This window comes from Sarcophilus harrisii, chromosome 5, assembly GCF_902635505.1.
Source record: "Sarcophilus harrisii chromosome 5, mSarHar1.11, whole genome shotgun sequence".
Lineage (NCBI taxonomy): Eukaryota > Metazoa > Chordata > Mammalia > Dasyuromorphia > Dasyuridae > Sarcophilus > Sarcophilus harrisii.
Window position 1 is genome coordinate 15,422,309 of NC_045430.1, and position 17,943 is coordinate 15,440,251.

General features: G+C 47.6%; 1 protein-coding gene and 1 long non-coding RNA gene across 3 annotated transcripts in view; one reads left to right on the forward strand and one right to left on the reverse strand.

The window, feature by feature from the left end:
• Window positions 1-2,411: 2,411 nt before the first annotated feature.
• LOC116419364 lies at window positions 2,412-7,032 on the reverse strand. 2 transcript variants are annotated; one of them, XR_004229653.1, is made up of 3 exons: window positions 6,765-7,032; window positions 4,664-4,771; window positions 2,412-3,722 (listed from the first exon to the last, which is right to left on the reverse strand). It is a non-coding gene; the product is annotated as an uncharacterized LOC116419364 (long non-coding RNA). The 2 variants fall into 2 exon arrangements; XR_004229652.1 differs by lacking the exon at window positions 4,664-4,771 and having other exon boundaries at window positions 6,765-6,978.
• A 983-nt stretch (window positions 7,033-8,015) lies between these two features.
• RBFOX2 (RNA binding fox-1 homolog 2) overlaps window positions 8,016-17,943 on the forward strand; it is a 290,000-nt gene continuing 280,072 nt past the window's right edge. The window contains exon 1 of the mRNA XM_031938956.1: window positions 8,016-8,250. Coding sequence (XP_031794816.1) covers window positions 8,245-8,250 — 6 coding nt within the window. The 5' untranslated portion in view covers window positions 8,016-8,244. The remainder of the gene's footprint in view (window positions 8,251-17,943) is intronic.

Below are 17,943 nucleotides of genomic sequence, written 5' to 3' on the forward strand. Positions count from 1 at the left end.
GAGGGATGGAGGTTAAGTTACTTGCCCAGAATCACACAGCAGCTAGTACATAGGAGAGACTGGATTTGAACTCAGATCTTCCTGATTCCAGATCCAGTGCTCAATTCAATTAGAGCTGCCTGGGCTCTTGCAGCATGATATGTAAAAGGAGTTTCCAAATGAAGAGGAGAGGAGAAGGGGTTAGGTGAGTCAAGTAGGGTGGAATCCTTGTCCTTAGAGGAGGAAATTATGAGTTTAACAGAGATTTCTTATGTGACAGCCAACTGGGGAGAAGGGCCTTTCCAAACTGGTCACAACCTTCTTTCTAGGATATTCCATTATTGGGAAGGCTATTTTAGGAATCCCGACTTTGATCAAAAAACCCCACTAGTCATCACTATACTTTTATTTTTTTTGTGGGCTGGCATTTGTATATATGAGAAAAAATAAGTGGAGGAGGGGGAAGAGAAGATGGAGAATGTCATTCTGTGGAGTTGGGGCTTTATCTATGGATACCCACCCCATCCCATAAAAACCTGAAGACTTTTGACCCTGCATCCCTCTGTTGTTCTCCTCCCTTCGGTTGCCAGACTCCTAGAAAGAATTGCCTGCAGTGGTTGCCTCCACTTCCTAACCACCCACTCACTTCTCATCACCTGGCAATTTGGCTTCAGACTTCACCACTCCAGAGAAAAGGCTGTCACCCAGCTTGCAGGGGGCCAATAATCTCAACTGTTAAATCAGATTTTTTTTTTTCTGGGTCCTCACCCTTTTTGATCTGTTGTAACATTTAACACAGCTGACTACCCTGTCTTCTTGGATGGTCCTTTCTTCCTCTGCTTCTAAGATACAAATCTTTTCTAATTCTCTTATGTGTCCTTTTCCCCACTTTTAGACTGCTTTTTTTTTTTTTTTTTCTTCCAAGTTTGCTTTGCTGGATTGTGAATCTCTAAACTCAGGTCCTCCCAAGGACCAGACTTGCCTCCCTTTTCTCTTCTTTCTTTCTCTTCTCCCCTTCCTCTCTTCTACCTTCTTTGTTCCCCTCTCATTCCCCTTCCTTCTCTCCCTCTCTCATCTGGGTATCAATTCTCATATATAGCATTTCTATACAAATGGCTTCCCATATTTATATAATCTAGACCCAATGTTATTCTTATTGATAGCCTCATATTTTGTATGTACTCTGGAGAGAACTCGACTTGGAAATCAGGAGGACCTAATAAATCCCGAGACACTTATTACCTGTGAGAGTAAACAAGCCCTCGACCCCTCTAAGCTATAGTTTTTTTTCTGCTATAAAATGAAAAGGTCGGTCAAAATAACATCTCTGGTCCCTTCCAGTTCTAAATCTATGGTCCTATAAATATATAGAAATAAATAAATGGTGCTTTACATCATCTGGAGGAATAAGGGAGTGGAATGAATTACCTCTTTCTATTATACCCTCTCCCATGATATCCTACCTTCTAGTTGTAACTATAAAAGCTTGGATCTCCTCACAGAGGTCCTGTAGGGATCTCGGTCAATCAATAAATATCCAAAACTGAGCTGATCATCTTTCGATTTCTACTGAAGATACTGCCAGGCTTTTAAGCTGTGTTCCCTGAGAAACAGAAATTGACTCTACTCTGTTGCACACAGTAGGTGCTTAGACATGTTTTATTAACTTGAATTGGGGAGGGGGGGAACTGGCATAGATCCTTGGGCCTTCTGACATTAAAATCCTGGTCTCCCAGTTCTTCAAGGGGGGTGGGGACACAGGAAGAGTTATAACTTTGTAAAATATTTCTTATCTCTTTCCCTCTTTCCTTCCACGTTTCCTTGTAGATATGGTCAAGGCTGGTGAGGTAAGGGCTTTTGGTGAAATGCACTCTAGTTCTCTTTCCTCTCCCCAAAATGAATCTCAAAGATCCTGACTCTCATCAGGTCTAGATGTGTTGATCCCTTTAAGTTTGGCTTTCTCTCCTCATATTTCCTTTCTTGATGGCATTTATCTAGAACCACACAGAGGCAGCAGGGTCCCAAGTGCCTGAAGACTGGGTCAGTAGAGACTTATTCATGGGATCTGGAAGCAGAAGGAACAGTGTGGGAAGCCAGAGGGTGACAGTGTTCAACTCTCACCTGTAACACTGCCTGTGGGACACTGGGCAAATTACTTCACCTTTATGGATCTCCCCAAGTTGGATGAGAGGACCTAGGAGGTTTCCTCTAGCTCTCGATTGACAATGTGATGTTCAACGTAAATAAGTAGCTCCATGGATAGAACACTGAACGTGGAGTCAGAAAAACCAAAGTTCAAATCTGGCCTCAGACAGTTCCTAGATGCATGACTCTGGCCAAGTGATTCAGGCTCCTCAACCATAAAACTTTGCTGGGCTGTTGTGAGGATCAAGTCAGATAATATTTGTAATGCGCTTGGCACAGTGGCTGGCTTGTAGTAAGTACTACTGGGCTCTCTCTGCTGCACCACTCTGGTATCCTGGGTAGATCAGTCGCCAAGCCTTTAGTAAGCATTGACTATGTGATGTCACTGTGTTTAGTGACATTTAGGGGAAAAAGAATTGTCTTTTTTAAGGACCTCATTCATTTTGCTCCCTCAAATGACCCCTTTTCCCAATTCTGGGTGGGGAAGCAAAACTTTGAGGAAGTTTCTTACATCTTCTGAGCCTACAATTTCCTAATCTATGGCACAAGGAGACTATCTTTGGAATCCTTCCAGTTATAAAATCCCATGGTCCACACATTTACTACGGACATATTAGATATTATTCCCCAGGAAGATAAAATGTAAGAAAGTTTCCCTCCCCTCCCATGCCAACTGTAAGAAAGGAAATTTAAAAAGCCAGGAGGACAATGCATGAAACCTCAGAGCCAGAGGGCAGGGAGGCTGGCACCGAAAGAAAAAAAACGAATTCAATTACCCTGTTATCATCCCTCATCAAATTCTACAGAAATAGAAACGAGACACACTCATTATGTGGAGAATGCTAAGGCTAGGGCGAGCTCTTTAGCCCACAGGCAGAACCATGTTCAATAAAGTCCAGGCTCAAAGGGGATGAGGGATGCCAATGTCAGAAGGCCACACTGCTGTCTACTGGGGCCGCTTTGGTGGTGGAATGAGCTTTAAAAAACCCGTATTTGTCTTAGCTGGAATCCAGTTTCTCATTAGGGTGGGTATCTGCTCTGGGATCAGTCTGCCACATGGCAGGAGTCTGCTCTTGCTTCCTCTTTCTCCTCACCCTAAGTGTGATGGGATGTTTCTCTCGCCTTTGTAAAATGCAAGCCATGGCTGAGTAGGAACAGCCTGTCTATTCTTTTTCTTGTTATTTAGAGGGAGCTCAGGGGAGTCCAAGCTTCTGAGTACCTCTGGTCTTTTGTTGGAGGGAGGGAGGCAAGCCTGTTTGCTTTGGCCATTTCCCAGAAGTTCCTTGGTTTGTGTCAGTTCAAAGGCGGGATCCTGGGGGCAGCTCTGAATCACTGCTACCCCCCTTCCATCCAAGGCCTGTAATTGTTTTTCCTGCAAAGAGGTGACTTCACGGAGCAGGAGCCCCGGATCTGAGTGGTTCCCAGGCTCAGTGTCCCCCTTTGCCTCCTGCCTGAGATCTGGAGTGTTGAGTTCCAGTGGTGCAGAGCAGCAGTGACTTCTTGGACACCATTTGGTGCTTCCAGACACCCAGCTGAAGCAGGTTTTTAGTTCCAGATGTCAGGGATTTTGAGGGTTAAACATCCTTCCTTTCCTTTTACTACAGCAGGGAATCAAATGAGATAAATGATTGTAAAAAATGTTTAGTTTAGTACTTGGCACATAGTAGGTTCTGTAGAAATGCTTATTCTTTTCCTTTCCCTTCCCCGGGAATCACAATGAATTTTGAGGCTTAAATATCCTTCCTTTCCTTTTACTACAGCAGGGAATCAAATGAGATAATGATTTTAAAAAATGTTTAGTTTAATACTTGGCACATAGTAGGCTCTGTAGAAATGCTTATTCCTTTCCTTTCCTCTTTCCCAGGATTCACAATTTGAATTTTGGCTTAAATGCTTATTCCTTTCCTTTTCCCTTCCCCAGGATTCACAATGAATTTTGGCTTAAACATCCTTCCTTTCCTTTCACTACAGCAGGGAATCAAATGAGATAATGATTGTAAAAAATGTTTAATTTAGTACCTGGTAGACACTATACAAATGTTTATTTCTGTCCTTTCCCCTTCTTCCCCTGTTAACCTGAGATCTACAAGTCTGTAGAAAGTTTCTAGGGGCTTGTGAATTTGGATAGGGGAAAAATTGCATCTTTCCTTTTAGAAATCTAATTAAAATGAGCCTTTCCTTCTTCAAATATCTAAAAACATGATTCTGGGGCGGAGTTCACAGACTTCACCAGACTCCTAATGGCACTCAGGACACATACAAGGTGAAGACCACCAGTTCTAAAGGAATAGGCTTTTTCCTCCCTTTCCCTAATATTTTCTTTTTCTCCCCTTCCAATCTCTGCTTCACAAGCAAATTATTTGCCCCCCCCCCCCCCTCACATACTCACATATACTTCCCACTGCTCCAGAACATTTGGATTCATAGGAACATACTAGAGTTAGATAGTGTCTTTGGGAACTGGAGTCCTTCCCATCACCTATTTCTAGCTTTGCTGCCCCCTCCCCCACTTCCCGGGGGCTCTGTAGGTATTCCATACATGCTGATTTATCCAGCAGGATCTGGTTTCTCTTTGTTCAGCTTTTCCATTCAAAATCCCTCTGACACCTCTCTGTTTTTCTGAGGGACTCTGGATTAACATGGCGGGCTAAAACAAAGGACAAAGAGAGGCATTGGGCAGCCTTGGCCCCAAACCTTATTCTGGGAGGTTGAAGTTGGAAGCTGTCAGAAAATCACCATATTTTCAGATTACCTTTGACCTATCCCTCTCCCACTTCCAAGCCAGGGCAGATACTCATCTACCTTTGGAACATTGCCGGAAGGGGGTTCCAGCAGCTCCAGTCGGTTGGGAGGAGGAGACCTGAGAAAAATTATCTCTTCCCATCTCCTCTATTTACAGAGCAGGCAATTCTGCACACCTAAGAGGGATAGGATTTGCCCAAGATCATCCAGTCAATGGAAGAGTCGGGGCTTGAAGATAAACTCATTTTATTCTAAGCCCAAAGTTCTTCCCACTTTGCTGGACTCATTTGGTTCTTAGACCAGTCCACTTCAGGCTCCAGTTGGGAGGCACTTTGGCCTTCCAATCTGGGACTGCTGGAAAGGCAGTGGCAGAAGATGGAGGGCAGGACGTTAAAGTGGAAAGTTGGCTGCATTTGGGGTCAGAGGGCTTGAGTTCCAAGTCTGACTCTGCCATTTACCTCTTTGGGGCCCAATTTTCTCTCCTGTAAAGCAGGAGAAGGGGAGAGATGAATTAGATCCATTTCAACACTATATCTAAGCCCAGGCTCCTTAAACTTTTCACACTCGTGAGCCCTTTTCCCCTGGGAAATTTTTAGGTTACCCCAGGCATGTAGGTATATAAAACAGGCATGGTTTTGCAATCCGAACATTCGGCCAAGAGAACCCATATGGGATCATGACCCGCAGTTTAAGAAGCTAGGGAATAGGATCCCCTCCCCCCAAGCCTTTAAACAGGAAAAATGGTCAGCCTCACTAAATCACAAGTCAGTGAAACCCAAGGCTCCCCCTCCCCCCAGCGGGGCCGTAGAACGCCCAGGGTTGCTGGGAGGAACTGTTGGTTTTCCCTCGCATCCCCACAATGCTTTGCACACACGGAGTGGGCAATTAATAAATGCTTATGGAATAAACGAACGGACCCAGAGCGCCGTTTCAGGATGGAGGCAGGAAGACTCGAGCCCAAATTAGGCCCAGCTACTAGCTGTATAACCTTAAACAAGTCATTCAATTTCTGCCTCATCTGTAAAACGGGAACAAGAGCCCTCCCCCTCCGAGTGGCTGGCACGGATCGTTGTAAAGCGCTAAGCACAGGGCCGGCACACAGTAGGTGCTTTATAAAAATGTAGGCGATTTTTTTATTATTGCAAGGGGGCTTTTTTTTTTTTCTTTTTTTTTTTTTGCAAGTGAAACTGGACACGCAGAGAGGGCCCGGCAATCTCTCTCCTACTCCCGCAAAGCTTTGCACTCAGGCTCCTGGCTCCCACACGGAGGAACTCGAGCCATAAGGGTTTCCGTCCTCTACGTCTCGCACAGCCGGGTCACTCCGCCCCGCAGCTCCTCCCCCTCCTCCTGGGCTCCCGGCCCATCACTCTCACTGCTCAGATAAGCACTTACCCACCAGGCACCTCTCCAGCCCGGAGAAGGAAGCCTAGCTCCGGGCGAACAGGCCCCGCCCCTTACCTGGCCAGGTAACAGGCCCCGCCCCTTCACCTGCCCGGAGGAGTAACGGGCTTCTCCCGGGCTCCGCCCCACAAACAACAGCTCACCCTTTCACCAGCTTAAATTGCCCCGAGGGCAGTGCCCTGAGCCTCTTCCTTGGAGGCAAAGGACTCGGGTTCAAATGTTGCACAAGAATTTATTCATCGCCTACCGAGTGGGCTAAGCGCTCTATCCTATCTCATTCGATCCTCACAGCTCAGGGAGGCTGGTGCTGTTACCAAGCCCCTCCTGGCAGCTGAGGAAACCAGCGCCTTGTCCAGGGTCCCACAGCTAGCAAATGTCTGAGCCTGGATTTGAACTCGGATCTCCAGCCTCCAAAACCAGGGCCAGGTAGGCACGATGTGGACAGGACAAAGTAGGCGTAATTACGGGAGCATTCAAATCCCAGCGCGGACGCTTACTAGCTAGCTAGCGTCACCCGGGGGAAGTCTCAGCTTCGTAATCCGTCCAAAGAGGCGTTGGGCTCCCCCGTTGGACCCCTGGTTGTGTGGGCTTCAGCCTGGGGGTGGGGCTTGGCGAAGCCCCGCCCCTCGCTCGGTAGCCACGCCCACACGGGACAAATTCCGCCCCGCCCATTCTTCCTTTTAGAGTGGCTCGCCTTAGACCAACGACCCCGCCCCTGGACGACAAATCACACCCCCATACCCTACAGAGATTCCCCCTTCGGGTCCCGCCCCCAAGCCACGCCCACCTCTGACTCCGCCTCCTCTCCTCTCGGCCCCGCCCCTCGGGACCCGCTCTCCGGCTCCTCTGCGCCCTCTCGGCTCACCTCTCCCGCCTCGCCTCCCGGAGATTCCCGAACTTTGCCGATTCCTTCCCTGCCGCCCGGGTCGGCTCGGGCTCGGGCCCTCCTGGCCGGAGGCGACGGAGATTGCCGAAGGGCTCGGGCCCCGCCTCCTCCCTTCGGGCCCGCCCCTGCCGGGCTGCTACGACGGCGGCTCCGCAGCTCCGGGCCAGTCAGCTCGCTCCGGGCCTCGAGCCCCTCCCCCAAATAAACATCCGCCCCCCGGGGATCCCGGGCCCGCCCCGTTCCTTTCCTCCGGTCTACAGCCTTCGAGAGGTGTGTCTGTGTCTGGCTCCCCGGCTGCGAGGGTTGAGCGTGTGAGACACCGAGAGCGCGGGAGCCGGAGCCGGAGCGCGCGGGCGGATAGCCGACGAGGGGGCCGCGTGCGCGCGCGCGGCGGCATCAGTGGGGGCGCGTGCACTCTCGTTCTCCGCAGCGAGCCGCGAGACCCCGAGGCCCAGACTCACAGCGAGGCTGAGACCGAGGCTGCCGGGAGCCGGCCGAGCGGAGCCCGGCCGAGCGAGGCGAGAGCGCCAGGGGCCGGCCCGCCGCGCACGCGCACGCGCCCCCGCCCGCCCGCCCGCCCGCCTTGGGGAGTCGCTCGCGCGCGCGCGCGGGGGGCGGGGCCGCCGGGAGCCCGAGAGTCGCGACAGTCGCGCGGCCGGTGGCGGGGCGCGGCGCGGTGAGCGTGTGTGAGGGCGCGAGAGGCGGCGGCCTGTCGCGTGTGGCCCGGAGCGGCGGAGGAGGCGAGGCGGGGCTGGCGGGCGGGCGGATGGCGGAAGGGGCCCAGGCTCAGCCGCGGCCGCCGCCGCCGCCGCCCCCGCAGCCCCCCGCGCAGCCCGGCCCCGCGCGGGGCGTCATTGGCCCCGCGCGGGGCGTCAAGCGGGAGCCCGAGCTGGAGCCGCCGCCCCCGCCGCCGCCGCCCCTGCCGCCCGCGGCCCCCGGCCCCGCCGATCCCGGCCCGGGCAAGCGGCAGCGCACCCGAGGGGGCGGAGGGCGTGGGGACGCCGGCCCAAGCGCGGCCCGACGAGGGGGCCGCGGCCACGGCCGGAGCGGGAGCCGGAGCCGGAGCGGCGGCCGGAGCTGGAGGCAGCGGCATGCAGGTGAGCGGGGCGGGGCCGCCGGGGCACGCTCGCGGGGGGCGGGGCCGGCGGCAGCGCCGGGCGGGGGCGGGGGCGGGGGGGGCGCTTGGGAGAAACGGGACACCTAGAGGGGGAGGGGCACCTGGTGGGAGGGAGACCCGGTGGGGGGAGAACAGCTGGGGCGGGGGGACACCCCGGTAGCGGGGGGGAGGGGTGCTCCCGGGGAGATGGCGTCTCCTGGCGGGGCAGGGGCCGGCCGGGAAGCGGGCCACCCGTGGGGACGCCTGCGGAGGCATCTTGGGCCGTCTTCCTAGGCAGCCGGACTCCGGCCTTGAGAAGGGGGTGGTGGGTTTGGGGGCGAGGAGACTTTAGGGCCCCAGCTGTCTGGGGGAGGCGATGCCCGCCTTTGAGGGCACTCTGGGAAGAGCAGACTGAGCGTGCCCAACTTTTAAAAGCGTACCTGGTGCAGGGGAGGGGACCCCTGGTTCTGCAGGGAGGTCGCGTTTGGGGGAGAGGAACGCTGGGTCTGGCAGCGGGAAAGCCAGGTAGCTCTGGAGGAGGAGGTGCTAGCCCAGGGAGTGGGGGGCACTCATTCTGGGGGATAGCTACTCGGTTTGGGGGAAAGAAGCACCTGGTTTGAAAAGTGGAATCTTGAGATTTGGGGGGAATGCTCGTTTTGGGGAAGGAAAATATTCATTTAGAATATCGCCCCTTTGTTAAGGGGCATCTGATTTGGGGGGAAATGGAATGGGGTTCTTAGATTATGGGGGGAATGCTCTCTGGTTTTGGGGAAAGGGGGATATCCTGCTCTGGAGATACAGCACCCAGATTTTGAGGTTTGGGGGAGAGCTGGGTTAGATTTGAGGGTTACTCGTTTTGGGGCAGTGACGGTGACACCTGTTTGATGAAGGGAACATCTAGATTTTTGAGCTGGGGCATCCAGAGTTTTTTAGGGGAACAGCTGTTTTCGGAAGAGGGGATGTTTGGTTTTGGTGGTCCTGATTCTTGAAGAGGGGCATTTTGGAGGTAGCGTAGGAGGTGCTAATTTTGGGGGAGGGAACACGAATGGTGGAACCTTTGGGGAGGGAGTTGCCAGTCTGGTGATGGGGAACTCAGTTTTGGAAGTGAGTGGCTGAGGAGAATTTAGTTTTGAGTGGGTTATCTGGTTTGAAAGGGAGATGGATGTTTTCAAGAGGGGAATTCTCATTTTGTTTAAGGGCACCTGTTCTGAAGAGTGGGAGAGGTGTTGAGGGCTAGAGAGAGAGGTCTGTATGGCTGTATAGAGGATGGAAGAGGAGAGAATGGGGCCGGTGGGGGTGGGAGTCCCCCTTTGGTCATCCCCCTCCTCTCCTGTTGAGAAGGGAACGGGAGAAAACTTGGTTTTGGTGCTTGGGAGTGAGCAGAGAACCAAACAAGAGGGGAAGGGGAAGGGAAAGGAGGGGGCTGTTGTGATTTTAAGGGCCTGGGTACCTGGACCAGAGGGTCTACATACAAGTGGAAGAGATGGAATCAGGGAAATGAGGCAAGAGAAGAGAGGGATGGAGAAGTGACTCGTAGGGAGTAGAAAGGGGATGTGGCTTAGGTTAAATCAGTTGTGGGACTTTTAACAACAGAAGAGGTTAGTGATGTGGTTACAGCTCACCGAGCCTCCTCAACTTGGGGTAGCACATCTGCTGAAGCGGCATCCAGGACCCAAAAGCATCCTCCTTGTGCCGGGCTTGGTTGCAGCCATTCCCTTTGGACCTACAGCCAGGCTTCTCAGAAACTCCTTTCCCACTTCCTGGACCTCAAGCCTGAAAGGAAGTTTTTGGAACTTGGGGATTCTGAGAGGAGAAATTAGGGGTGGAAAGAGTGGGGATGTGATGTTTGGTCTGTGGCAGTAGCTTCAGGGAGGTCGTGGTCTGAGGTCAGAGCCAGAGCACTTTGTGGTTGGGGAGGGGGGTATGAACTCAGACTGGAAAAGCCTCATTTAGTGTGAGAAGTTGAGGGGGTGCTGCTTATTGTGGCTTTTCTTCCTGGTGGTGCCATCAGAAGCTATTCAACCTGGCCAATATTCCTTAGAAGTTTTGGCAAACCTTTCATTTTCTCTGTTTTGCTTCCTGATTTTCAGAGCCCTTACAGGCTTCCTGGGCTACATAAATGGCTATGCCCATGCATGGTATTTTTCTGTAGGATTCTTTGCTCTCCTTTTAAAGACAAAATCTCTTCTAGAAAAGGTTATCTTGTTCTATTATGTGTTGATTTAAGGGAGGTGACCCACTTGTCTCCTATAGTGCCGAGGGTCCCAGGAGTCCCCAGATTGAGGGCATTTCTTCTTACTGGATTCTTTTGCTTGATTTACCTGTTTTGCTCTGGCTTTGACCTTTAGCAGGGAGAATTACTACAGGGAGTCGTAATCTAAGGATCCTGGAAAGAAACTAGAAAGATTGCAATTGCATATCAGTCCTATGGCAGAGGAGTCCTATTGTTAATGTGAAAGTTGTATATTGAATGCATGAAACTTTTGGGGCTTAATTGTTAATTTCTTTAGGACATGGTTTCTTTGGTCACTTGAAAAACTTTTCCCCCTCCCCTTTAGCCCCATAGAATAATCTCTTTCCAGATTGATTGAAGATCTTAAAATCAAAAGTCCCAATGTTCTGGGACTTTGGGGAAGGGGGATGGGTATAGGAGAGGAAATAGATTGAACAGTTTAAGTAGCAATTTTCAGTCTCATCTTTTTTTCCTACTGTATATTCAGATGATGCTCATTTACTTATTTTTTAGTTCCTAAGTGCTCTAGTTATTGCAGCCTAGAGGCATGTCAGTAATTGAGTTTTTGCCAGTGTCAAACTTGGTAGTAGGTACTGTGGGGAAAGCAGATGTTTCTCTTTGTTGAAGCTCCTAGAGGGTCTGTCTGTCCAGAGATACTGAAGCTGAGTGGTGGGCTAGATAGGTGTCTCTTGAGCCTCAGGTGGTTTAGAAAAGTTTTATGGAGGAAGCAGAATTTGAGTTATGTTCAAAGGAGCCAACAGGAAATCACTCAACAATTATACTTAACCCCCTGTGGCTCTTCTAGGTTCTTACTTTTTATTCTAATAACAATGCTAATAATTATCTTTATGTATATTTATACACGTATATTTGTGTAGTTCATTGCCTTCTCTCATAGAGGGGAGATTGCATGGAGTAAGGATGTGATGAACCCAATGTTTGCAAGCAGAGACATGATTTCAGATTCTAGCTGTACTATTAGTTCTGTGGCTGTAAGTATGCCAGTTAATTCTTCTGGGCCTCAGTTTTTTCATCTGCAAAATGAGGTGCTTGGACTAGTTGATTTCTAAGGTTCCTTTCAATTAATCTTTGACTGAGAGCAGTGATATCTACTCAAATAGAAATGGGGCTATTAACCATACATAAGGATCCCATAGTCTGCATATTGACATAGTAAGCCATGGATTCACCTTCTCTCTTTTCTATTGTGTTTTTATTTATTTTGTTAAACATATCCCAAGCATATTTTAATCTGGTTCTGGTAGTACTGTGGGTGGCCTTCAGACTTCACTCTGAATACCTCTGTTTTAGAGCATGAATGACTCTGGCAGTGTTGGGGAATCCACCTTGTAGGCCCACTAGTCTTCATGGATCAAGCTTTTTGTATGTGAGTAGGTAGCATCAAAGGAACGGAGCTGGAAGAGGACCTCAGAGATCTTCCTCTCCAACTCCCTCTTTTTACAGATGAAGAAATTGAAACTAACAGAGGTTAAGTGACTTTCTCAGATGCATCTTGAGACAGGACTTAAGTCTCCCTGACTCCGATCCTAGTACTTTATTCACTTTACCATCTTGAATAATACTAATTTTACATGATAACATATGGTCCTAGGATTTCATTTATATAGGGAACTCCTGGAGGAGGAAATTCCATCTACCAAGGCAGGCCATTCAGTCACTGCACATATATTATCACTTATTTATTATTTACATTATTATTATTATTATGCCTGCTATGTGCCAGGCACTATGCCAAGGACTGGAGATACAAAGACAGATAAAAGACAGCTCCCTGTCTGATGGGGGAGACAACATGCAAACAGCCAAGTGCAGAGAAATTCTAGGCAGAAGAAACAGGAGATAGTGAACAGAGGGAAGGGGAAACCTTCCTAGAGACAGTACAGAACTGGGACTTGGAGGCAGTCAGGGAACCCCGGAGGCAGAGAGGAAGATGAGGACATTAGTTCTGCCTGATCTGGAAGGCATCTTTTCTTTGGTCACTTATCTGAGAGAGTGTCTGGAGCCCTGAGAGCTTAAGTAAGTTGCCTAGTTCATAGAGCCGGCATGTTTTGGGGTCAGGGATTCCTGGCTGAGAGGCCAGCTCACTCTCCACTCTGGTTCTCAAGTTATGCAAGCTGACATTTATACAATACAATTTAAGGATTACAGAGCTCTTCAAATACATTATTAATTCATTTGAATGTTACATTTGCCCTGAGGGAATGTGGGATTACAGATGTGTTTGTCCCTGTTTTACAGAAGAAGAAGCTGGGCTTCAGAGACTTGCAATGACTTATCTTTGGTCACACAGTTAGTGTTGGAGATGGACTTCGAACCCAGACCTCTGGTGGGTCACTCGAACTCCTCTTCTTTCCACTCCATGTGGACGTGCTGGTGGGCAGTAAGACGCTGCTGCTGGTAGCCTGGGTAGCTCACGTTCCTTCCTGAAATGTGTCCTAGAAGCTTGAGTGCTCAGTGATTGGTTCAGGTACGAGAGTACAACCTGCTTGGGCCCCATATCCTCTGTCATCTCTCAGCCACTCTTCTGAATGTTTTTTCAGTCTTGCTTGCTTCTGGGTGTTCTTTCCTAAGGAAATTGGCCTTTTGGGGGCTGGTATGGGACGGTCCTTTGGTATCGTCATGTAGAACATTTTTGGCCAATGTACACTAAAGGGTTTTTGAAGTGAATTGAGTTGATTGTATTTTATCTTAGTTGATTATGGAACACTGCAGTGAAATCTACGGAGAAATCCTAAGATGAAGGCCCCTTGATGAAATTCCCCAGCCTTCTGAACAATGCTGATCGTAGGATTTAGAGCTGGAAGGAATCTCAGAGGCCATCTGGTTCAGCTGATGAGGAAACTGAGGCCTTTCTAGAAGGCGGAAGTGATTGGACCAAGGTCTCTCAAGATAAGTAATACAGGTGAGATTCAGACCTGGTATTCTGACTCCAGAGGCAGTGCTCTTTCTGAGATACTATGGACACATCCATTTCACAGATTAAGAAAGTAGTGAGTGGAGTCACAGAATTCAGAGGTCTAGTTTCTAAGAGCTGGAGATCGTATCTTTAGCCAGGTTGTGCTGGGGTATCTAGGAAATTGGATTTACTGTCCCTTTGCAGTAAATCACTAGTTTATAGTATGTAATTTAGGAGAGTTGAGAAAAATCCATATTGTTTATGTTTTAATCTTGGAGTTCAGAATATATTCCTATAAGAGAGCCAGTTGATTAGAATCATAGCAGATCTAGTCTCCAATATGTGAAAGCATCCGAAAGAGAAACGAATGAAAGAGGGAATAAGAGCAGTTCTCTTGGCACCATGTGATATTCTATAGCAGAACCGTGTTGTGTAAGGGAAGAAGACACCTTTAACTACTGAAATGTGTCTGGGGAAATGGAATCGGTTGTTAAAGGGGAAAAGTACCTGGAAAGTATTTTTTAAAATAATTCATTAGCAATGTCATTTACTTTAAACTTGATCTATAGCACAGGATAGTCATAAATTCCTTCTTTTAATACAGTGATCTGTGGGGTACCTTTCCATCCTGCCTCCCAATTTTTCATTTTTCATGAGCAGAATGGTGTCTTCCATCCAGCAGATACTTAAGAAATATTTATTGAATTCAATATAAACCAGGCAAACTAGAAACCTAATTTAGGGAAACTTCAGAAAGATTTTTAGGCGATTGTTTCTTTTATAAAAATGGATCTTCCCAGGGAAATTGAAAATTTGATTTATGAAAAGCTAATGCCACTTCTAGTGAAGGTGTACCACACCTATGGTGTTAGAGCTTTTAGGGAAAACTTGGGTGGTGTGATGGGGAAGAACAATTCAGCCTAGAATTGGCTGCATCTTTAACAGATGGATGTCTTTGTGCTTTAGAGATCACCATCCTTTCCCTAACTAGCCATCCCGGGTAACAGGAAACAGAAAGAAAGTATTTCAGCAAAACTAAGTAACACCTCAGCTCTCCTCCACTCTTCTCCCCCTGCCTAGACAAAGAAGGGAGGAAGGGAGGTGCGCTTTCTCTCTGGAGAGAGCTGTTCCATTTCCTTTCTCGTGGGAGGTCTTTCCTTCTTCCTGGGTTTGACTGATACAGCTTTTGGTTTTTGTCTTTGGTGACTGGGCTTAAAACAACATATTTTCATGATTTTCCTTATAAATAACACGAATGACATCTTGTTAAACTTTATGGACCTTTGATTCAGAGGGGAATAAACATTGTTTTGTAAGTGGAGAAACAGGCATTGTGAAGTAGAAGTGATATCAGATTTCACAGGGAAGATGATGAATGTGGGATAGAGGCTGTATGAGAATCAAAGTAGGTTTTAAATTAATTCCTTTAGTGTGAATACTTATTAAATATTAGTTAAAATGGGGGTACAAAGACATATAACAATGTCCAGAGTTTTTAACCGCTTTAATTTAACTACTCTGGAGTAGCACAAATTGTGCTGTTTCTTTGGATCAAATTTTTTGAGAGGTAAGGAGATTATAGTGTTCTTGTGACAGCACCACACTGAACAAATTTGTACCTCCTGACTCCCATACAATGGTGTGGAGACCATATGAATGTATGATGACTCCTAGCTTTTTTGGGAGTGGGGAGTAAGTTTGGACATACTTCTACCACCTTAGCTTGTTTTTGTCACCCCCTCATAGAAGTTTCCTTCTAGTAGGAGAGATGATAAGTGCCCCCATATAACCTGAATGCAGGTATGTTGTGAATATATAAATAAAATTATTGCTCCAGTGATTCCAGGTGTTGGCCTTCACTGAAGTGTGTCTCCCCTGGTAGAGGTCTGGTCAGCTTGGCTGACATGTGAAGGCAACAGAGGTTAGCTAGCTTTGACATTTATCATATTATGAAGAAAGCTGGCCCAGACCTCCAGCTTGGAGTACTGAGAGCATCGTTCCACTCCTCATTCTCTACAAGGTAAACAGGGATTTTATGAATATTCACACACCTGCAATCAATTAATATTTGAGCACAGGAAATCAAGGATCAGATTGCCTTGTCCCTCACCCCCATCCCAGTCACCTTTCTTCTTCACCTCTGTTTCTGTTTTCAGAGAGCCTTCCCTTACTTTTAACTCTGACATCAGTGGAGAGCTGGTACAGTCTTAAAATATTATATAGGACCTCTGGGTTCTGGTCTCCGTATGAATCTGTAAAGCAGACCCAAAGATCAAGCATCCTTGAGAAGAATCTGAAGAATGGCCTAAGAATCATAAAAAAGTCTAATGACCCTTTCTATCATGAGGCTGTCTAGAAATCCTGGCTCAACGACATAGCCTTCACGAAAGCTGCTGAAGAGAGGCCCCAGCACTGCATTGGCCTCCAGGACCAGAGCAGCTCCTCCAAGCAGGAATCTTTGGGGATCTTATGCTCCAAATCTGGAAACAGTCATTATAGCTTTCTGATTTTTTTCCCCTGAAAGGAATGTCTGCTACCCTGCCACTGGCAAAAGAAATTGGATGTGACTAGCCTTCAGCAGCCCACTATCTCCTCCTCCTTCTCCTCCGACCTGCCAGCAAACAGAGACTCTCCTGCTGAGCCCTCTGCTCATGTCCAGCCCTCTCGTTGGGGCCCTGGATCAGTGAACTTGTTCGAGGTAGAAGATTTGGACGGGAAGCTCTGAAGTTTGCCTGACAGACTACTAAGTATATCCAGTGAGGCTCAGGGTGGACTAATGTGTTATCAACAGAGATATACTAAAAACCATGATACTTTGGAACTGGGAAAATGGGGTTGGGGGAAGAGAACTTGGGCACCTGCAGGAAGAAAAGATTCAGGCTATTCCCCCACCTAATAAATAAAAAAACTTCAAACAGCAGAGCAGAGTTGTAAAGAGCCTGACAAGTTTGAGTCTTAATTCTACCACTTTTTACCTGAATTACCTTGGGCAGGTCACTTACCTTTTGATTTTCCATTAATTCACTGACTTTCAAGGTCCCTCCCATCTCTCATTCTTTGAATAACTTGATTTTTAAAACTTTGCTGAATAAGCTCATTAATGGACAAAATGATAGTTCAAGTTTATAAAGCATTTTAAAGTTTAAACAAATTATCTCGACCAGTATGAGGTAGAAGTATGATTCCCATTTTATGGATAGAGAAAGTAAGGGACATAGAACCCAACTGACTTGCCCAAAGTCACACAAGCCAGGTCTCAAACTGAGCTCTTCTGACTTCACCGCCAGTCTGCTTTCCACAACATCACACTCACTTGCCGACCTAAGTAATCAGAAAATGGAAGTGCTGAAGAACTTAGGCTCAGGCCCCACTCAGATCCAAACCTCAAAAGTAGGTTAATTCTCAGGATTCTTTACTAAGGCGGACTTTTCTTCATGGAAACTAATGGGGTGATTTCATAAATAAACATCAGGGATCAGACCTCGCACCTGCAGCTAACTTCCCAGCCCACTTTATCAACCTCAAATTATTGAAATATGTCCCAGATTCATATGGCAGACCTGATGGGATTTGTCCCAATCCTGGCCCAAGCAGCTTTGCACAACCTTCCTAACAGGATCAGCACCACTCAAAGGGGATTATCCAAACTGATCAGAGATGGATTAGATAATGCAACCTTAGCCAAGTGAGCTGCCTGCTGGTATGAGACCAAAGTGCTTCTATAGGGCCTACCCTAACCATTAGGACGTGCTCAGTTCTCAAATTCCATTTGCCTTCCATCCTCTGTGCTACTTTCTTTTGGGCCCAAGTTGGTATTCAAAGAAAGGCAGCTAAGCCTTATAACCAGAGTAGAACTTCCTTCATACGTGTAAACGACAACATTGAACAAACCTGCTTGCTAAAGTCACTGTTGTGCCTTTGTGAGTTCTGGAAATCATTAATACCTGTGACATCAAGTTGGAGAATTACCAGGAAAATCCCTGTTTACCCTGTGAGAATGATGGGTGAAATGCTGCGCCAGGTACTCCAAGCTGGAGGCCTGGGTCAGATTTCTTTAAAATAAAATCTCTAACTTTCTTGCCTTCACACATCGGCCAAGGAGACTGGAACCCACAGTGAAGGCCAATACCTTTAATCATCCATAGCAATGATTCTACTTGGAGTCCTCTTCTCATGGCATAGTCACAATCTCCTTGTGTATAATGACTCTTTTGTGATATTTTGGTTAAAAGAAGAATATGCAGAAGAGGAAGAGTCAGAGGACCCAGTTTTCTGTTGACATTTGTGCTACTGCTGTGATTTTGGTTTATGGCTATCCTGAGATGATCCTTGTACTTGGAATGAGAACCGCTTTGCTAAACTGTAGCCCTAACCCTCTGTTGCTCTTATGATACTTATATAATTTGACATCTCTCACTTGAAAAATATAAAGCTTGTAGCTTTTACACATGTTAACGTAAATTTTTTTCCGATTTCTTTTCATGTTTGAAAAAGTGAGATACCTTGAGTAGTTGAATCTGTTTTGAAAGTAGATATGATAGAGT